The sequence below is a fragment of the Lagopus leucura genome, unplaced genomic scaffold, assembly GCF_019238085.1.
Source record: "Lagopus leucura isolate 7727_CA_CO unplaced genomic scaffold, USGS_WTPT01 Super-Scaffold_100009, whole genome shotgun sequence".
Classification (NCBI taxonomy): domain Eukaryota; kingdom Metazoa; phylum Chordata; class Aves; order Galliformes; family Phasianidae; genus Lagopus; species Lagopus leucura.
The window spans coordinates 11046471-11069769 of NW_024962266.1; the positions used below are offsets into that span (position 1 = coordinate 11046471).

Genomic DNA, 23299 nt, shown 5'->3' on the forward strand with positions numbered 1-23299 from the left:
TTTCATTTGTAGTTGGTTTTTGCAACACCCTGGCCTCAAGCAAGGGTCCAAGAAAATAGAAGTATCTAAGGTCTCCTCTGCCAAGGAGAGTTATTAGAAGGTATTAGTACTTTCACAAAGCTATCAAACCAAAGGCTTTAATATGGGTCAATTAATACAGAAGAAGACACAGTTCTACAGTTTTTTAGTACTGATACTAACTTGAAAGCAACCATCTGTCTTCATGTACAGGTTCTTACAGCCACAGGCTTCTCCTGTGGTGAGATCTGCAACATGCATGATGGTGACAGTGTTCTCCTAGCAGTTGTATTACTGGGACAATATCACTTCAGAACTGAATTTGCTTTCAGTTGCTCCATCATGAAAAGATCCTGCAGCGACTGAACTGCTTACAAATGAGCTCCTCCCCATCCTGCATTATCCAGCAATTGCTGCCTGCTCCTTGTAATTAAACTTCGGTCCTCAAAACCTTTTCCAACCTAACCCACAGACAAATCACAGAACTATAAATACTATATATTATATGCTCAGGGGCTCACTGAGGTCCACCTTTCCCCATTTTGACTAGAAATCGTAGAGACTTATACCAACACACTGGAGAAGACAGATTTGTGATAAATGTCAGATATCTGCAATTCCCTGTCTCTCTCCTCTGTGATTTGAGTTTTCCTGCAATACAATCCCTCAGTTGCATTAAATGAATTGGTGGGGTCATAAAGTCAACTCTGTAAAACATATAATTAATCTGGATTTAAAGTACTGGAGGGGAAAAAAGAATATAAAAGAAGAAGAAATTCTTGTTTATTCTCTCTGATTTGGTTCACAACACAGTGCCACAAACATCTGTGCTTGCACCACAGTCACAGCACGGATGTCAGAATAAACAGTCAGAGCAGGAGCTACATAAGCAGACATAGCCACCAGGAGAAATCCTCACTGCATGTGTGGGAATTCACACTTAAAGCACATACAGTGAATTCAGCCAGAGTCAGAAGGTTGCTGTCTTCTTGCTAAGTTTTATCCCAATTTGCCAAACAGTTCATACTCCTAACAGACCTGCAGAAGAACAATGTGTTTATGGTTTTATGTGTTTACGGTTTTATGTGCTTATGGTTTTCCCCCACCCCTCTCCCCCTCGAGAAAGCTTTCATATTCCAGAAATGAGGAGGAAGCTAATTAAAAACATTTAGTATAGAGAGAGAAAAAAAAAGGGAGGGGACAGGAGATACTGCTAATCCTCATTCCTTTCCCACTTCTTTGTGCACCCCCTGCATGTTGGGCCCTTCTCAGCAAGTCAGTGCAAGAAGGTAGGGGAAGAGTCAACTCTGACAGGATTGCAACTTCCTTCAGAAGTATATGGGATATCTCCAAAGGAGTTTTGTAGCTTTCATATCATGTCTTTGTACTATGCATAGCACACACATTGCTTCATTTTGATCTGTGAACCTACCACAGCCAGTCCACGATTTTCTACAATAAATCAGTAATAGATAAAAATATTCATAACAAAAACTCAACGACAAAAGTTGACTGTCCAGTATTCAGCATCCAGAAAGTCTGCGGATATCTTTCTTGTACATACTGATCAAATCTCCAGTTGATTTCTGACATTGATGAATGATATGCCCTAACTACAGGACAATGGGCAGGTAATCCCAAATTCTAAAAACAGTTCAGACATCAATTGGACTTCAGTGTGTAACCAAATCCTACCTTGCAATTCTCCTGTATCCCTTCTGCTCTTGTGGACTTCGGAATAGTCACAATTCCATTCTGGAAAACATAATTCTTGTCATTATTGAAGTTTACATAATTTCAAAGAAAATCTTCTCTCTGCAAATCCTTTCAGACATTCCTCATGCCTTCTCAAGTTTTCCTCTCATTTTTCAGAGGACACTGCCATTTCCATAGGCCTTTTGTAATTGCAGTTGTATGCAGTGTGTTAACTTCCAACACAGATTATATCGTTTAAATTACTTCAATATATTATTTCACTGCTTAGCACTTTGTGTTGAGTAAGAGAAATCAAAACAATACTCCTTACTGTTTTTAAAATTTAGTTTAAAAACATCTCTTCTATTACCAATTCCTTTCATTCTCTACAATCAGATTATTTTCATGTCTAAAGTAGTGCCTTGTTTTGTGTAATACATCTTTCTGCACAGCACAATTAGATCACAGATCAACATACTAAAGGCAAAAAAAAATTCAGTATATATTCTGGTTTGATGAAAAAAACCCAGTATACACTTTTTTTTTCTTCTGAGAGAGGGGATAGGTTTTTATTACCACCCTCCATTACCTGTATACTCCAGCGTATGCAAATCTGTGCTGGAGTTTTGCCATATTTCTTTGCCAGCTGAATGATACTAGGATGAGTGAGTGCTTCCCCTTTGGCTAGAGGACAGTATCCTTCAAAAACAATCTCTCTGCTCCTACAATAGTCCACCAGCTCCTGAGGTCTTTGGAAAGGGTGATATTCAACCTTAGGCAAACAGAAAAAAGCTTTTAGTAAAAACCTTCTAAGTACATATAGCAGAAAACATTGTCATTGATAAATGAAAATATTTTTGCCCTCTTGCTTTATAAATGCAACATGAGTGAAGTTACTTCTAATGGGACATATTTGGAAGCAATTAGTTTTAGAAGACGTGAAGGATAATCCACTCAAAACATTTTGCCATTAATTGGCACAGTAGTTTGCTATGCATTTTATGTTTACCCCAGAAACAAGGTATTTGGAGCAGTTATCTTCCCTACCTGCAATTGGACCTGTACTCCTGTTCTGCTCAGCGTTTGAGAACTACACACAAACGCATACTCGGAATCAGGTCATTTTTATGGGCGAATTGATACTCTTCCCCAAAAAGACTGCCTTAATTACTTCTTGACTAATGATCTTTTCTGAGTTGCACAGGCAAGAAGAGGAGGTGGAGCCTCCTTTTACAAGACACAAACCAAAAGAATGTGTCTAGGATGAGGGCCTGACCTCTGAAGCAGTGTGTTGGCATAGACTACGCAGGGAAAATCCTGTATTCCATAAGCGGTGTCACCAACATATGGAGGAAGGAGTCATGCTGTGGAATGAACTGTGCAGGAGACCCTTGGTAGGAAGGAAGATCACAGATTGCCAAGAACCAGCTAAGAGAAGAAAAGCAACAAGCTACAAGGGCATCTACTGGAAAAAAAAAGTTATTAGAAAGTAAGAATCTCAAGTCACTTTCTGGGTTTTTAATAAAAGCCAAAACCAAACCTCTGTAATAGCAGTCCCTTACTCCTTTTACTTAAAAAATATTTCACAGCTTATACACTGTAAGAAACACCTTCCTCTGCATTCAGATGAAAGTGGGTGGCATTGATTTTAAATAATAAAATACATAATCATGTGATGTGGCTTTGGCTCAGCAGCTGTCACCACTGTTCCAGTGATCTAATTCTTGAGCATTTTGAAGAAAAGTACTCTCCTGAACAATTAACTCAACACATGGAATCTGGAAAATTTCTTCTGCCATAAAAGGGACAAATGAACATATCCTGTTTCTCATCTTTAGTACATGTTGTCTTTTCAGACAACAATAGGCAGAACAATAGGCTGGCAGTCATTCAACGTAGACTAAGAAAAAAACGTGCCCCTGGAAGGCTGGGCTGAGTCAGCCTAACGCTGCTATGATCTAAATTACTAGGTGGACTCAGGAACAAGGTTCAAGCAGCAGACACATCCATGTCTTCAACCTTTGATGTTTCTTGACCTCCGAGTAGCCTTTGAATTTCATGTTTATATTTAAAAGACTGGTGTTTAGGTCATACAGTTACTCACTCGTTTGCAGCTGAGCTGACTAGAAAATATTCTCATCGTTTATTACGCAAAACTGAGGGGAAAAAGAATGAGCAAGCAGTTCCTTTCAAAACACTGATTAACAAAACCCAAAGCAAGCCTAATCTACTAGTTCCTTACGCGACTGAACTGTAAGACTGAGCATCTTAAAGCAACACCAGGTACTCTCCCAGGTAAGTATCATTTTACACTGGTAATTAGATATAGATACACAGTGTCTTCAAATGCGCTAACACACCATGACTATTGGGATCTAATTAAAAACTTGTTAAGTACTGGCTAGAGGGTGTATTACTCAGTTATTTAAACAGAAATAAGCATTTTTAGAGAGGTTCTTTGCACTAAGTGCAATAAATACTACAGCCTTGAAAATACTAAATACATTTTTTTTTCCTACAAATAAATGCTGAAAAACCTGAAGCATCTCTATAGCATCAGGTGAGTTATTCAGCACTTACTGCTAAGACACATGCAGTCAAGATTTAGTCATTTGTCTAATATGGGTTCAAAGCAGCACAGTTCCAGGCTGTACCTTAAGATTTAAAACCATAACAGTACATCGAGATGTTCCCTGTTTCTCAAGTAGGCTTTACAGCAACAACCATGGGAACATACATGGGATCATTTTACTTTGTGCCTTTCACTGATGAGACTTCCACATTTCATGCACTGAATTCTGTCACGCTTTTTTGTCACTCTCCGTTGTGTACTGCAAGTATTTTTCTTCTTGAAAGTGTGACTAAAATAATCAAGTGCATGAAATGAAATAATTACTTCTGTTTTGTTTTGGGTTTTTTTATTTTTATTTTGAAACCTTTCTGGAAGATTCTAGCAGCATCTGAACGCAAGGCACCAGCATCCTGAGGCAGAGGAGACACAGGGCGGGGGGCCAGCATGTGCTTCCCCTCAAAATAATAATTCCTACTTCCTGGCCTGCCCCACCCTTGCTATTTCAGTCACCAAACTTCTCAGGCAAGGGATGCCCATCAAGTAGCTTAAAGAAAGATCTTGATCTATTCTGGCACTCTACCAGAGTGATTTGTGTGTAAAATCTGTCCTATTTAATAAAAGAGTTTGCAGTTCACATTACTGAACTCTTCACAGCTGCAATTTAGTCAGCCACCAGGGCACTGCAAAAAAAAGCACAGATTTTTTATGACAGTCATGCTGCAAAGGGAGAAAAGTTAAGTCTAACAGCAATCCTGATGCAGGGACCTAGACTCTCAGTAAGGTCCATGTGACAGTACACAACCCTTACTCATTCCACACCGCTGCAGATCTTTTCATGTGGATCTTTACCTGCATCTGGATTCCAGCCAGCTTCTCAAGCAGAATGTATAGACTAAAAATTATTTTTCCTTTAAAAAAGTGAAATTTCAGCCCAGAATTGAGTTTTCTTCATAAAGGAACAGTTCAAGTGAGTTTATATACAAGTGCCTGAAAATCATAGCATCAAATCCTAAAATGCATGTCTACCTTGTACAAATTTACATATTATGGCTTAATATCAACGGTGACATTAACAATATTTAAGCGTTTCTGAGGTCGTATCACAGCTAACTGAACTTCCACGGAAGTAAAAATAAATAAATAAATAAATACTGATGCACCTTTGCACAGAATTTGGAGAGGATCCATCTTGTTTCAGTGTATTTATTGCATTAAATGTACACCAAGTCAACTACAAATCCTGCAACACAAACCTGTATTTTGTTTCATTCTTCACTGTTAGAATGAAATACTTAGCATAGAACAGTTGACAGTACTTTTAGTAGTAGGCTGCATGCTCATTATCAGAAAATATTTAGTCTTGAAAAGGCGGGTCTTTCCTACTTTGGTAAAGAACATCACGATAGTGTGTTGGGTTTTTTTTCAGGAACCAAGAAGCAGCACTGCTTACAACTCAATTGGTATAACAGAAATACTGCTTACCACCTGGTACATAAAGACAGCAAAAGTCAAACACACAACTTCATTTCTCCTGTCTTCCTACTTCTTTCTCTTCACAGACAAATAACTTTCAGTTTTAATACTATAAGAACTGTTGGAATTGCATGAATATCCTAAATTCTTTATGATAATTTAAAATAGCTAAACAGAAGTGATTTTCCTTCATTTATGCTTTAAATACTTAGAATTTCAATGTCATCATTGCTTGCAAATGTTTTGTATTTAGAAATAAGTTCACTTAAAGAGTAGGCTATCTTGTGAGTATACAGAGCAAAGTTCTTTGGTATCACAAATACTGGGCAATTAATTTGGAATTAATTATAGCACTTGCCTCTATAGTGCTTCAGTGATCTCTTCATCAGACTCAGCAACAAGTTCCAACACTGAGCAAGGAACAGCACTAAATATTCTTTTGAAGATTCCATAGCCCTGACAATTGACAATGCTATAATGAAAGTGCTAGAAGTGGAGCAGTTTGCAGCAGTACAGACATTTTTTATTTGGATGTGCTGTGCACCACTTTAAAAAAAATGACTACATAAATACAGAGGGATAAATGGAATAGTCCTGGGCACAGACACAAACACTCAACACTGATCTTTCAGAACCACTACGGTTTCAACTTTTTGACTCCTCTTTCAGCAACAAAACAAAGGACCCCATCAAGAAGTAACTTCTGTTAGCAGTGAGACTGGTAACGCTGACACTGTGGGTAAGAGGAAATTTGCAAAACAATTCCATAATTATACATTTTAATCTGTAGTGATTTGGTGGGACACTGAAAAGCTACTCTTATTTAACACAGCAACAATGTCTGCCAAGCTCCAAAGTAAGGTTTGAAGAGGTATATTTCTGAAAAGATGACACAACTGAACCTTGGCAAATTTACCCATTCTTTAACAGGCACAACGTGGTGCCTGGTTTATTTTGAATAACTGAACTTCAGTATTTTCCTTCTTTTTAAGTACATTTTACATTACTCACAATTGTCCTTTAGCCTTCTGTCTAGTGATCAACAAAAAGTAGAGATGTTCTGTCACACTCTGAGCAATCCTTTTATGCCTGTTTCTAACTTCACACAATAAAAACCTGCCAAAAAAGCCTCTACACCTGCTGAAAAGGAAAAAGCATGTGTCTGTACCTCAGCCATTCCCGTTCCCTGTTCTATGTTAGCAGAAGTGCACTTTCACTAGCAGCAAGTGGTAGGAATTGGAACAGCTGTCAGTGTCCTGGAAGTCTGCTCATATGTAGGTGACAATTTAGTGTATCTCCTCATTGAAGAGAGAGCAAGTGTACCAGTACACTTGCATGGATACAGTATCACCTCAGCGTTGCTTTGAGAAATTATACTTAGTATTCAAGCACAGGATCTCCAAAACCTTGTTTACTCTGGAGACACTAAATGTTTAGTGCTACTTGAATTTTTTCCTCAACTGCTTTATCATCAAAAACTGATGCACTAACCATTTGTTTGGGCCTTAAAACCAATCACTGACAACTAGCTGGGAGAACACAGGGGAATGAAAGGATGAATAATTTTTTTTCTCCAGTTCAAATTGCCTTCCTGAGTGGTTTACAATGCATGTATAGAAATGAAAGAGAGGAAATTGCAGGAGTAAGGCTAGTTATGTTTAGTCTTCCAGGCACCAGGATGGGGAGGAGTGGGTTATTAACCCAAAACCATAACTAGATTCTTAAATCTATTCCTCCACTCACCTGATTAACATGTGGGGTAACCAGACAGTCTTCCTGTAGTTGCTCAAGATGACTGATAAGAAAGTTGCTTACGCCAATTGATCTACACACACCTAACAAGAGGAACAGGAAAAAAAAAAGTTTTGGGATGATTCTGCTTGGGAGGATTGCTTGAAAAATATCACTTTCAAATGACAAAACTATTTGTACAGATCATTTCAGTACAGCAAAACAGTGCAACGTGACACAGAGAAACACCACCAAAATGTACTTTGACAGCATTATCTGAAAGCATGGTTCTGTCAGTCACACTAGGAAATCATTTTATAATCTAAACACACTGGAAACTCCCCAGTGTATAAAAACTCTGCGCTAAATTCTGGGAAAGGCTCCTGCAGTGTAAGCAAAGAACAATTGGATCTCACCAGAATGAAAAGAAGGAAATGGTGTTCTGAACAGCCTGCCAAAACTAAAGAAAAGTGGAACATTTTGCAGAAGACTAATAAGGTGCGAGCAACAAAACACAAGGACACACAATTCAAATGAACTACATAACCCTGCTTTTATTCTACTAGCTTATTACTGAGATGTTACATAAAACTCAGAATAAAAACTTGAAGTAATAACTAACAAGAACCAAGAAGTTAAAATGTGTAGGAAGTAGAATGTGCAGTAGAATTAGAACAGCCAGGTTTCTCAACCTGACATGCCAATCAAAATACAACGGGATGAGTGTTATAAAGGCTTTTTTCTTTTTTTTTCTTTTTTTCTTTTTTTTTTTTTTTTTAAATAAACTCTAAATGTGCATGCCTGTGAATTAAGTGTTGACAGTTCTGAAGTCAGACACCTCCCTTCAAACCCCAAGTATGATGAAGTACAACTCCCAGTACAGGCCTGCTACCACACTTCAAACCTGACTACTCTTTGACATGTTGATCCTCTTCTGCACTAAACACAGCTCATAGGGAAACCACGTGCAACCAGGCTAGCAGCGGTTTCCTTAGGCTGCAGATTCTGCAGACTATTAATCAGACTCAATTCCTTAGTAAATGAATTTACTGACTGAATTCACATTTCAATCTGCAACTCTGCCTCAAGTTGTGTGCACCCAGGAGTCCCATCAAATTCTGCTCCCAGCTGATTATATACACAATGCACACCATGTCTTTACGCGTGTCCTCTTGCATACAAATATCTGTATCCACAAAAAGAAAGGAATTAAGCCAAAAGTTATAGTCATTGGCTAACTTCAGGCACTTCATGTGAAAGGAAAGATTTCTGGACCAAAATTCTCTTTATTCTGCAGTTAGAACTGCCCTGTTTTGAGGTCAGCAGGGAAATACATGGAGTTGCCTTGATACGGAAGTTCAAATACAGACGCACAAAAAGCAACTATTAATGTAACTGAAATGTGGGAATACAAAAAAAGGAAGAATTCTGCTTGATGCAGAATGAAGTTAATGAAAACACTGGAGGAAAATATATAACTATTCCTAAATGTTAGTTAGGAAACCATTCAGAAGATGTGCACATGTTTTATGTATTAAAAAATAACACACTAGTTACTGGTGAGTTGTTGGCATTTTTAAAAATCAAAAGGTTAGATTTACGTAAGCAAAATATTTTTTTCTAGACTTATCCTATGAAATTATGTAAGTAAAGCAATTACAGTAAGCACAGTTATAGATAAAGTTACAGTTTACTGCTAGTTATTAAAAACACAATGTTAAAACCCTTAACAATAAAATTTGCACCACCACATACAAATACAGGCAATTTGACTGTTCTGTTTTCACATATTTTAGCAGTGAAAGCAGACAGACTTATTGCACAGCAGCAATACCTTGCACACATACCATTGCTTTTTAAATGTTTTCCTTTGTAGAATACAAAAAGGAGAAAAAATACATGAGCAACTACATACTAGGCAGCTATCACTTGCAGAAATGAACACTGTTCAAGATGCATAAAATAATTAAGTTACAGTCTGCATTACGGCAATTTATATAATCTGTATGTAATCTGCCAGAAGGGGAAAACCCAAGCTTTTGATTGGTACTGACAAATTACCCTGCAGCGTCAATATTAATAAATTATTTTGACAGAGAAGTGAGAAAAACATTTACATTTTTAATACAATGGTGAACCAAAATATTATACACTATTGTTGAAAGCTAAGGAGTTAAAAAAGCATGCTTTCAATTTGCTCTTAAGAACAAAGCTTTTATTTCAGGCAGAATTATAACAAAAAATCTCTTAGATAAAAGATGAAAGCTCGTACTAAACTTGTCCTTTCCCACAAAAAAAATCATTGCTTTTTTTTTTTTCCTTACAGTATTTTTTAAGACATCTTGCTTCCAGCTGACTCCGAGTTGTCTGTCCCATATACTCTTTGCATTCACTGTAGGTTTTTGGCTAGAGATCCCATCAAGAAATTTTGTATCAGTTATGCTTTGTCTCGAATCTTAGTTACACTTACTAAAACCGATATTAAGACACTTCTATGCTTAGTTGCAAAGGCTAAATTACAAACTGCCAAGAAAAATGAATATCTTCCCACAGAACAGAAAAATAATGACAAGAATTTTCATATTTCTGTGGAAACAGCACTTTCCCACCTTTTAAAGGGATAACGATTGAACCATTTCACATTCATTAAACCTAGGTATTTTGTTTTGGTAAAATTAGAACCCTTCATTTCAACTTCATTACTCTGCGATTGGTTACAGTCTTATACAGGAAAATTGAAGTGCTTTAGGTTTGATATTAAATTACAAAATGAAATGCAATAAATATGAAAACTATTAAAGTCCGACTGTATTAAAAACTTTATTTCAATGCACACTGGAGCATGAATTTGAAACAATGGAATCACCTGAAAAATGCAAAGTCCAGATTTCAACCAACAAGCAATAGATTTTACTTCAGAGAATTGTTTCCATCCAGCTGAATAAATACTACCACTTTTGCCCTAACTTGTCCAAATCTGGGAAAGACTGCTTCAGAGAACGAGATTATAGAGAATTATTTTCACAACTGGTACTTGCTGGATTAATTATTATGAATGGGGATGGATTAATGGTTGGACTAGATGATCTCAGTGTTTTTTTTTTTCAACATTAACTATTCTATTTTATGATTCTAATGAAGAACTAGAAAAGGATGGGCACAAAAATGAAGATCTAAACCCATTACCTGTGACAATGTATAACAAACAAGATCCATGAAATGATTACATCAGCACTGTAACAACAACAAAAATTATACATCCTGAGAAAGTCAGTTGTATGCAATAGTTCTTTCAGTACCTCAAAATACTTAAGAATAGGTAGCAGATTTCCTTGTAATTACTGTGCTTTGCTCAGGCACCACAAAAATGCTAAGATTTGGAAGAAGCAGCTGAAGATTGCTCTCACTTACGGGAACATTCAAGTAGTGTAGCAGGTTCTCTCTCATCTCAGCCTTTCCCTGATAGGAACAAGGTGCTGGTAAGACATAGCAAAGAAAGCAAGAAGGGCCAGAATGTATTTATATCAGCTAAGCCTTTAAGATGTAAAGATTTTTATGAGTACGCTACAAAATTTGTAGAGTACAATTTGTATTAGGTCCCCCTTTATGTGAACAAGAAATGGTGAAAAAATAAGGTTAGTTTACCAGAGAATTAAGTGTAAACGCACCCTTGCATATATGAAAATATTTGCACATGTGCACCAATACATCCAGTTTTGCTGAAAGTGGAGACCAATAACAGTTTGTGTAACAGGTCTCAAAAGCACCAGAATGCTCCAGAAATTAGGCAAAATAAAAACATCTTCTAAGCAGGCACTGTGTTGAAATACATTTCAGTCAGCGGATTGTCTGGAAGTCAACTTGTTCAATTTAATTTGCCCGAAAGTTCAACTTTTCTGGGATAAAAGCTTAGAATGCACTAGCTGCAATCCTCTCTAGAAAGTACCTTTCTGAAAGATATACTGCCTTATTTAGAAAGTGATAGAGCTTTAATTCAGGGAGAGAAAGTATCCTCCTCACGTGCTTTTGGGGAAATGAGTGGTTTAGCCCATAGAAGATTTTGACAAACTGTGAGATGCAATAAGCAACAAGTATGCAAATCCCTGTTAGCTAGTAAGGCTTAGTGTGGCTTTGCCCTGCTCTGTGACTATGCACAGACTTCAAGGCAATGATGATGCTTCTACAACTGCTAATAATTGACTGACCAGTGCACAATGGTAGAACAGAAATTTTCAGCCAGTTTGCAGAATTACTCTGACTCTGAAAGACACATTAGAAAACATATCAGAAGGAAGAGAAGTAAGGTCTTCTCCATCATGCACATAGTAAACTTGGCCTCCACCATACAGGTAATTTTACCACAGTGTTACTCCCAGTCTTTCTATTAGAGTGGTTCACAAGTAGTTGTGTTAAGTATAAGGCATTTTTAAAGGCAACCTAGAAAGTGACTGGATATTTTTTCTTTTACTTAGCGTAACATCAACTTAAGTGGAGTTCTATGGACACTGCTGCTGGAGCACAGCAAGTTCCACACCGATAACACAAAGGAACTTCTTCACAGTGAGGGTGACGGAGCACTGGAACAGGCTGCCCAAGGAGGTTGTGGACTCTCCTTCTCTAGAGATATTCAAGACACTCCTGGATGCCTTCCTGGATGCCTTTGCAGGGAGTCTGGACACAATGATGTTTGAAGGTCCCTTCCAGCCCCTATGATTCTGTGATTCTGCTAGCCTTGCAGCAATGAAGTATAAATACACAGTCTTGGCATCACAACACTATTTTAATGCAATAGTTAGCCCTATCTTTCCCAAGAATATTTATCAAACCTCTAAATACTCTCTGTAACATTAGCTGTACAAAGTTGAGGTCAAGAAGTTTCTGTAAACGACAAAATTGGACACTGGATTTGCAGAGCCAATTTTCCTCCCCCTGCCTGCTCCCTACACCAGTCAAAGACAGGAAAATTCCCACAGCACGAACAGTGCCCGTTCTGTTACATGTCCTGTTCAGGCCACAGAATAAAAGCACAAAGATCCACTTTTCACAAGAGGTCAACTGTAGCAACTGTATCTTTATTACAGGAGGCTACACAGGTTGGAAAAGCCCACAGCCTCTGTGATATATAGGTTAAGAATTCCTCCGTAGGCAAATAGCATTCCTTACAGAAATTATAAAGCACAGATTTCAGCACAGCTTGCTAAAGTAATGAATGCTGCAGGCTTAGTGTGTCCCACAAGCAGGGTGCAAGCCGAAGCCTCCACAAATAATGTAGGTGAGTTTTAAACACATCCAGTCAGAACTGAGTTCTAAATCTATGATATAAGCCTTGCTCCCATTTCACAGATAGACACCAAAAGCTGGCCTAATTGCATACAGGAAGACTGTGGCAAAAGCGATGAGAAGACCCATTTCCTATCCATCACAACAGTACAGGAGCATTACCAGCCTTGAAGCAACTTGCGGGCTACTACAACTCCATCCTGCAGATCACCTCTGAATCATGATAAATTAGAGGAAACAAAAGTCCTGTGACTGAAAAATAATTATGAACATTTTGTTTACACAACAGTTTAGTAGTTATTAAGTTGCATAATGCTGCAATAGGAGCTAAATGCATTTTCAGTCTCCAACTCTGGCTGCTCATCTTCCTCACTTCAGTGCAACATCTTAGTTACACTGATATGTTTTTTTTCTCGAATTCTGATACACATCAAGTTACATTAAAAAAATGTTGCCAAGGGCTGTCTGATTGTCTTCAAAACTGAATCAATTCCCCTGATGTATATTTCCCTCTCTCGTGCCAGCTTTCAGCATGTAGGATCATACTGCAAGTAGAACACAGCTTTAAAAAAGCCTGAAAATATGTTTTTATATTGAGAGCATTTTGAAGCATCTGTTAAAGGCAGCTGCTCGTGAACAGATGGGCAGACAGAGCTGTAAAAGCAACTTGGTACAGAAACAACCCCTGAAGGCAATATTGTCACCATGCACTACACTGTGAAGATGTGATCAGAATTACCAGAGACTCAGCTGAATACGTAATGGCAATCACACTGTGTACACCCTTAAAATAAGCACTCTGAAAGTAGCATGAGCAAAACATAAATTCTAAATCGGTTGTCCTCCCTGTGGCTATGAAGGCACAGTTTCCTAAACTGGGATACTTTGGGGACTTCCACACTGGAGAGGATAATAGTTCCCAACAAATACAAATAAGAACAAACCATCTCATGTCAATAAAATAACACTGATTTAGCTCAGGGTCTACTACCCTGGGTTTAGTGTTCAAAATTTGCAGAGCAGACAAGCAATACCTTTTCCCCAAATAATGTACATCACTGCTTGAGACAAAATGATCTTTTGGACAAGGACTTTCCACTGAAATGTATTTCAACACTGCCATCTTCCCAAGGCTTCTTGTGTTCAGGTGGGAACCTGTATGCACTTCTGCGTATATCCATATGGAACGTACACAAACATACATTTTCTTTCAGTAAGCTAAATAAAAACATTCACCCTAAATTTATCAAAAATAGGCTTAATGTGCTAGTAGAAAAAAAATACAAATAACACATTGCAATAAATCATGAAACAGAAGTCTGAGGGCTTATTTTTGCACTTAGCATTGCACATGAAGCTTGTTACTAAGAAGAGCAAAATATGACAAAAGGGAGTAGACATCTGTGCAAATTTAGATTTGTTCCTGCTTTCACATCTGCACCAAAACGCCTGATTCAATGGCAATTTCTTATTAAAATGCTGCATGTTGTGAAGACTACTTTGTGATTTTCAACATAAAAATGTACTGTCATTTCTTTTTCTATAAGTCTTTTATTGCAGTCTTATCTGATCAACAGGGTGTGGTGCGACCAACATCCTCACCAACAGCAACCACCTTCAAACCATAAAAACACATCTCTGAACTGTTTCAGATAACAACAAGCCCAGAGACATCTTTATCTGCGCAAAGAGAATGCAGTTCACAGTGTGAAATAGATGTCTTGCTAAGTCATTTACTTACTAAAAACTTCAATGCAACTTGCACATACACACCCCTCCATCCGATTTCTACCAGCATGAACATTTGTAAAATAAGTATTTGTTGAAATGGAACATAAGTGCACATGAGTTGTTCATCATGGGATGATATCAACAGAGATATAAAATTATTTTTCAGTAAAACAAAAGCAGAATACCATTTAGAAATTGGTGTACTAGAAATCTGTGCCAGCTACACAAAACTGTATTTGGTTTAACTTACCTCCCACCCATACCTTTAAGAACTGATAGATAATGCAGAAGGAAAAAATGAAGACTGCACCAGTCTGTGCCCAGAAAGGAAAAGGACACGAACATTATTAAGGATGGCCAGATTTCTTCCCTCACTTGGAATTAGGCAGAACAACTTTTTTTCTCAGTTATACTTCAATGCTAGGCTAAACAGTTTCTGCTACTTTATGGCACTTCCTTAAAATCATATGCAAATACAACTAAAACTAACAACAGAATAATTATTTTCAAGAGTACCTGTTTAACACAGACGATAATTAGAACAGTAATGAATTTCTGATGCAAGCACAAATATCTCGGTAAGCAAAAGCTTCACTGCTTAAACTATGCAGATAAGGAAAAATCAACTTTTAGAAAAACAGCATTCCCAATTACAGTCAAAAACTAGCTAGAGATCCACATTCTTCCCAGTATTTTTAGATGAAGGGACAAGTAATCATGTGCATGTGTGTACGAAGTTTTCAAGATGATGGGCTAACCACAATGCCAAACTCAAGGTCATTAAAGACACTACATATGGAAAGGGTTATTTTGCTAGAAACAGACCAATTACCAGTGAGCATACATAATGACTATTCATGATGTCAAAGCAGTTTGCCCACACTGCTTTCATCTGCTGGCAGACAAATGATGCCTATACAGGAATGCTGCAGTTGTCAAGGGAATGTTTGACTCAATGTATGTATCTTGGAATGGGTTCTGTAGGCAGTCTGGCCTCTGTCCTGAGGAATCAGAGAGGATAATTCCACAAAATGATAATGTACGAGACCACAAAAATTCAAACCATAGCTTTGTCATTACAAGAATCCTAGCTGACTTCAGCTGTTACAACAGGAAGACCCAGTTATTACACACAAATGTCTCGCTGACCAAAATAAGGTTTTATTCTGCATTTTTTCTCAGCACTGCTACCCCATAGATCTTAAAAGAAATGATCTATGAGGCCTGTTGAACAAAGACATGTCCAGAATTCTCTGCCTCTCAGTACCGGACAACACACACAGACTCGACTATTCTCACTGTGACATTATGACATACAGTGACAGTTGACTGCCTCCTGTGAAACTGCTACAGTCAAACTGGAGCAGATTAACAAATCACCATACTTAAAACATATATACATATAAAATATATATTAATAATATGTTACATTTCCAGGCTTAATAGCATTGAAATAAAGTAATTCTTGACATTGAAGTTCTAGAGTACTTAATCCTCTGTTAGTAGAAATCCATTTTAACAGCAAGAGCTTTCCTACTGTGAATAAACTGCTAGCAGTTTGGTCTTACCACTGTTTTTAAATGAATCCATTTAGCACTGGTAGAGCCTTTACTCTGTACCATCAGATACACACAATTAAAAAAAAAAACAGTAAAGAAAATGATAAGTATTATCCCACAATCATTTGTTCCTAATCGTCAGAGTAAAGATGTTTCAATAATTGTTCAATGGAACTTGCTGCCACTCCTCAGGTTTAACAAGCCCAGGTGCAGAGCTCCAACCCCTACTTACTCTAAAGCTACTACTTACACTAAGGGACAGCACAATTCTCACAGCACAGTTAACCTGAATATGAATACCTCATGAATTAGACACTGTTATAACTCATTAACATAACGACTAACAGTTCTAATACATTTCCCATATGGTTTAGGGAAGTGTATGTACAATTAATAAATTTTGGCTCTTGATACTGAACGATAAAAAAGCTATCTGTTAGTAAGTCATTCAAAATATGTACCCACTTTTACTGATCAGGACTGGAGCACATCCTTCCCTAGGTTATTATGGGAAAACAGCAAATTTAATTACCAAAATCTGGTTACACTACATAATATTTGAAAAATATATAACAAACTGAAAGCATAACCTTGCCTTGTTTGTAGGGAAGAAATGCTAGAGAGAAGAAATGTATAAAATATAGGATAACAAGGGAGAGATGCTGTTAGGACCATTAACAGACTTTAAGAAACATACTGAAGGATTTAGTCAGGAGAAAATGTTTGGTCTGCCACAGACTCTACAGCTCAGACAAACAAAAAAACAACAACACAGGATTGACCACATTTCAGATTCAACCCAGAGGGACTTAAAATCCTGAAGTTGGTAAAACTTGCATCTGTCGTAGTTTCCTTATAAAAACCTCATGAAAATCACCTGGGACTCTGGGAAAACTTATTTACCCTGAAGTGAGATTGTAAGACAATTGCTCAGTTGCATTAGGAAGGTGAATGCTGGATTCAAGCACAATGGAGAGAGCGCTAAAAAATTTCTTCCAAGTGTGCCTCTGAGACCCCAGCCTTGAGGCAGCAACTGGACTCCATTCAGTTTGCAAAAAATTTGCCAGCACACCGAACCCAAGGAGCACTTGCCAAAATTGCAGTATGGTAACCAGTCAGCTACAAAGTGCAACAAGACAAATACTGACAAACACTACTCAGATTCTTTCCTGTTTTAAGTTGTTCATATTTCCAGTGAAAAATCAGATCAGGACAGGTGATTCTTTTTAAAGAATGTTAACCACCAAAAATTGCTTTCGATGAAATACAAGAAGAAGATTCTTAAAAACATGGATAATGTTAAGCCACAGTGGAGATTTCTGACTGAAAGCAAAGGAGATCTCCCTCTTCTGTCACCTAAACCCATTGCTTTCCAGTTAATAGAAGCTTCTGATGTTACAGATAAACCTCAAACTTTCCTTAAGACAAAACAGAGAAAGCACTACAAGGCACTGAAAGATTATGAAAAAAAAGTTAAGGATGCCTCTATGTTTCAGTGAAAGCTCATGCATCAGTTTACATATCCATTTTCATTTGCACACACTGCATTCAAATAACAGTAAACCTGCTATTTCTTCAGCCAGAAGCATTTGGGAATTTTCTGAAGTTGGACCTGTTCTAATCTGAGGAGCTTTGCTTAACTTTTCATTCAAGTTTTCTGCTCCCTAAACTATTTATTCAAATAATATCGAAAAATCTTTTAGATTTTTTTTTAACCTATCACACAGAGATCTTTTTCATCTGAGGACTGGGTTTTAGCACATGCTGACCCAGACAGGTGCACAGACTCAAGAACCATACTCTCTCCTAAACTGGCTGAGAAGATATTTCAGTCCAAAAGGCCTACAAGCCTTGTTACCCTAGGTCTCAGCTACTACTTGGTGACTCTAAGATGAACATGGTAGAATCCATCTTTGCTTACACATCCTAAAAAAACCTCATATCTATAAACATAAATGCATTTGACCATTGTGACCAATACAAAACATACTGTAACACAAAAAAAACCAAACCCAACCTGCAAAGACTTTTACAGACTCGTGATACTGATAACTTCTTTACCTGCCTGATAGGGTAATAGGTAATGGTGATATAATAAAAGGCTATTAATAATTTACATTACTTTAAAATCTTGTTTGCCTCAGGTAAGTGAAATTTTGTAGAATAAACATCAACCAGGATTTAAATAGAGGTTGAAAGAATGAGATTTTCAAATATCTGCAATCAAAGTGTCTGTGAATACAAAGAAGTCATTAAAGAAAATCTTGTTACCTCAGCTGGACCAAAGACTTCAGTCAATATTGAGATTTTTTATCATCTTACCAGTCTATTGCACATATGCATTATTAATCCCATACTACAAACCAGTTTTTCCACAGAGAATTATGTTTAATGTCATTGCATTTCCAGAAACTCCTCAGTGTGGATACAGCTAGTTGCTAAACCCAGAAGCAAGTTAAATAACTTCAATCTTTCCTTCATGAATTGATTGAGGAATATTATTCATTTTTAAATAGACAATCCTTAAACCTGAAGGCTTTTATTTTCTACTGTTGCTTTGCTTCAAGCCAGCCCCCAGTAAACATGCCCTAAAAAAAACAGTATTGCAAACAAGAACCAATGACTACCTGCACCAAAGCCGCATTCAGTGAAAATGAAGAACTCACCCTTTAGCCTAAAACTCTTTTTTTCCCCTCAAGTAAGGATTTTGACCAAGTCATGTATTCAATTTGTACTGAGGCTAACACTTTACTCACATAACACATAGCAAGTCACAAAGATATGCAGTAATCGTTCAATCTTCAACTGAAAGTCTAGTGGTTAACCATGCAAACAAGTTATTTAACATTTTCCTCAGGAATCATTGCATTTCCATCTCCAGAGTGGTTAACTTTTGCATATCATTTCAATAATAGTTTCTGGTTATGGTCAGAACATGCAGAGTCTGCATCCCTTAACACAGAACTGTTTAAGCTAACGTTCAAAGGCACTTGATTCAATCAGACTAACAAATCATCTACAGGTGAGGGCAAATTCACCTAAGGTAAAGTAGACCAGAGCTGGAATACTTAAGCTAACCTGCGTGAATCATGAGCCTACAGAATGCTTAAATTAAGAAAACGGCAGTGCAAAGTGACAAAGAAACCTAACTGCAAAATAAATAAATAAATACAACCTCAGTATCTATACATACCATGCATAGAAACAAAGAATAAAAAACAATTCAGTGATTGCATTTCCAGTGTCTTACTGAAGATCACTGAATAGCTCAAAATCTTTTGCATTAAAAAGACATGAAATAGAAAATCACAAATGTGACAAACAAAAAAAAGCAGAATAAATAAATCAGGATAGGAATAGCAACAGCAAGTGAAAATATAACGTAGTTGCAGCAATCCGGATGGCATACCCAGGCACAAATGACATGTGTTGGCCTAAACACCCATCAGAAAGCACTTTTCAGTGGAAAAGCAAAATAGCTTGCTGAATGATTCACTCCATCTTTGGACTAACGTCACTGATGCCTTGAAACATGAGGTTGGTGGTTGGTGCAGTATTTCTTTCAAAACTTAATGTTGTAATCCCTTACACAGCAAAAAATACTTTTTGCAACCTCCCTATGCTTAATATAAAAAGCAGAAACCAAAGATGTATCAAAGATAATTTACTTTTGTGTTTCCAAATGCAAACCAAAAACACTTCAAGTGTAGAAGCTCAAAAAATGGGTTTGTTTATTACCCAGATAAAACTGATAAAAGACATACAGCATGCAGGCCGTATGGGCAGCACTCTACTGCTACAATCACTGTTTCAGTGTATGAGCTGGCAAATAGACTAACCAAGAATTCTTCTCATGGTCCACATAAATTCTTTGAAGATCCAAATACGGTGGGATCACACTGCCTAAGAACTGCATGACAGGACCTTCTTTTACATTGTTTCTAAAAATACTGTTCACACCTCAGGAGCAAAATCCTCCCCTCAAACCTACATGACAAATTTTGCTTGGTGCAGTCTACTCTTCCTATTGATATGAACATAAACAGATTGCTGTGCACAAAAAAAAAAAAACATATTGACAGAAACCTCAACTTGAGAGAATAGCTCCCTCCTCTGAAAGTTTTTGAAAAAGTTAAAAACAAAGAATTTGCAGTTTGATATTTGTTCCTACCTATCCAGCTTGTTTTGTTGACATTTTCTGAAACACAAATAGGTCCTATAAAGTAGCATAGTACAAGATAAAGTGAAAAATGACATCCTAAAATAAATTTTAAAAAATCAAAACGAAATAAAACTTGGTAGTGTGATTTATACTGACAACAGTGGAGGCTACTACAAAAACATTCTGCTGTAACATAAACATTTCAACATAATCTGTAGAATTTTTCAAGGAAGTATGCACACCATTAATCTCACAGGCAAAACTTGGAACCATATTACTGAAAAGCAACATAAAACTCCCTTAGTTTACCAGAATGCTAATGCTGCAATTTTCAAAGAGGCTCAAATAACTGACATGCTCAAGTATGATCCAAATATGAGCACACAGCTCAAATGATTTTTATTTTTTTTTAAACACCTTTCATTACAGATTTCCCAAAGCCTAAAACACATCGTAATTCCTTCTGCAAAGACAAGTTTTTAATTATTACATTACCTTTCTCATAAAGCTCCTCCATTGCTCTCCAGGTTTCAGCTCGAACCTCCTGATTGCTTTTACCTGGAACATGAGTATCAGGCCAGTGCATCAAATAAAGATCTGGAAAAGAAACGTATCGAAGTCTTCAAAAAATGTCAAATCACGTGAAGCAGCACTTTCCCTCCACAGAGGCCTCTAACATACTATTATCAAAACATAACTCCATGATCATTACCAAATACATCCACTCAGTTTTAATAAATTAAATCCTGTAAGAATTTATTAGTAAGGAAAGGTGGCCGAAGTTGCACTTTTGCTTCAGGCTTAGGTTACCCTAACTAGAATTTCATGGTCATGTTAGTATAAGCTTTCAACATATAACAGGTCCCATTTAAATTAAAGGGATTTTGGTCATTAGTTTATTAAGACTTGACTACCACTGCAGTGCTACAAGTCTTGAAGTTCAGAGAAGGTAACATTGCTCAGCACGCATCATTCTATGACGCTTATTGTAATTTGGGCTTTTTTTTACAATAAAAAATACTTTGCAATTAGAAACATACACATTCAGGACTAGAAAGCATCTATGGATCACAAAATACAGCCCTTCTGACTGCAAGAAGAGTTCGTTGAAGTGGGGAAATGGTACCTTATCTCTGATACACAGGGTAAAATAGTCTTTCTGCCAGTCATGCACTAACCACCACAGCACAGCTAGCCGTGGAAGAATAGCAGAATATAGCCATAAGAAACAGAACTGCCACTGTATTTGAGTAAACTAAGCATAGCTATTTTAAACGAGAATGTGTACTTCCAATGCGTGTCAGAAAACTTTCCATAACACCTCTGGAGTGATAAGAGCAATAAGCACCTCACAAACCAAACTCTACCACTTCACCTTCGTTCATACACACATTCACACCTGCACCCACACATTTTCATTTGCTGAAGGTATTTCTTCCCCTGGGGGATTACATGAACACAAACATTCTAATTTCAGAGGCAAGAAATGAGTTTATAAGAATAATCAAAACAGCTTAATATTAGTCAAGAATTGTATAGCTATCAGTGGCCATTTTTAGGAACAGACTACATTTTTTATCTGCTGAGAATGACATGGACATAGACTTTGCTTTGTTGTAGAGGGACAAAGAAATACTCTGAGGTCTCTTACAATCATATTCTTAATAAACCTAACTCAAAATTGTAAGTAATGATTCACAGTATCAGGATGCACTTAAGAAAATCACAATTGACTGCTGTATTTACCAGCTTTTTAAAGCATGCTTTACAGACAATCAAGTTATGGTGGTGCAGTACTAATTGAGGACTTCGAGTTCAAATGTCAAAACACAGCTGCAGGAAAACTAACCTTCACACGAGAACAACTTTCACACATTTAAAACAGAGTGGTTTATGACTACTTAGTGGTTGTGGCACCTACAGATAACACAATTTCTATTAATTCAGAAATAAAGGGACTTTTCACATTTAAAGGGCACAGAAATTAAAGTCTATGATTCTATTCAAATTGTTAACATTATGTATATGTGTATATATAGTGATCAGCATGAAGCAGCCTCCAAAACGTTCTGTATCAATTCATGATCTGAATTGGGTGTATTATCATCACTAGGATGCAAGAAATTATCAAGACATGTACACCAAGTGTGCTGATACAACCAAGATTAGTCCAGTTCCAGCTGTGCATCTGGGATAGGTTAAATTTGGTTGGATCTGACAGAATCAGAACAGGCAGAAGGAAAAAAATTGTTTATGAACTCAGTAACCCACAAATCACATTCAAGAAGTTACTTTGAAGGTTTGATCTAAATCCCAAGGAATGTATTCTGCTGCTGCCAAACCCATAAGATTTGCTGCCATTTCTTACTGGTTTACAATGACTGCTAGTTGGAGTACCGCATTTAGAAAACAGAAGAAGAATCTCTGTTATAACCAGTGTCCACAAATTAAAAAAAATATATCCAGTTTCTCATGGATATTTAATCTACTGATTCAAACAAAAACCCTGGAACACTGCTTTCCTAATACCATTTGCCCAAAAGTGCCTATGAGAGAAGTTTTGTAACAGTATTGACATGGAACGCTTTCTCTTAAAAAGCAGTGACTGCCTCCTATCAGTTTCACAGATTTATCCATTAGCATTATATTACTTTTTGGTGTGGCTACATGGACCCTCAAGGACATGAGTGGAGCTTTCCTTGAGACAAAGACCTTCACTGCACAGTTGGCTGCCAGGCTCCTACAGATCTGCAGCTTTGATGGTCTGCAAATAAAGGTGCAACTTCACAATACGTTACCTTTCAATCTTACAAGATATATGAATCAAGTATTCCTATGGAAATACTGTGAATATGCATGTATTTGGTTAACATATGATGAAATCAGGAAATCTAGAGCAATACTCTGCTCTGTTTTCCATGCTTTACTTCAAGAAAAACTGCTGGCTTTAACAGATGCTTGAAACTGAATAATTTACTTTCCTAAATAAGCCTAGACATAAATAGCCCTGCTATTACTACAACTTTTCTTGGGAGAAAAAAAAAAAAAAAGGGTATCTAAGTTTAGGTCCACAAGCTT

At 37.1% G+C, this 23299-nt stretch overlaps 1 protein-coding gene across 2 annotated transcripts in view; it reads right to left on the reverse strand.

The window, feature by feature from the left end:
- LOC122181138 (uncharacterized oxidoreductase ZK1290.5-like) overlaps positions 1–23299 on the reverse strand; it is a 44638-nt gene that overhangs the window by 7593 nt on the left and 13746 nt on the right. For both annotated transcript variants that reach the window (XR_006179360.1, XM_042873430.1), the window contains exons 3-6: positions 20717–20818; positions 7502–7593; positions 2303–2485; positions 1714–1773 (exon numbers count right to left, since the gene is read on the reverse strand). Coding sequence is in view for 1 of the 2 variants with exons in the window: in XM_042873430.1 (XP_042729364.1) it covers positions 1714–1773; positions 2303–2485; positions 7502–7593; positions 20717–20818 (437 nt within the window). In the remaining variant the exon portion in view is untranslated. The remainder of the gene's footprint in view (positions 1–1713; positions 1774–2302; positions 2486–7501; positions 7594–20716; positions 20819–23299) is intronic.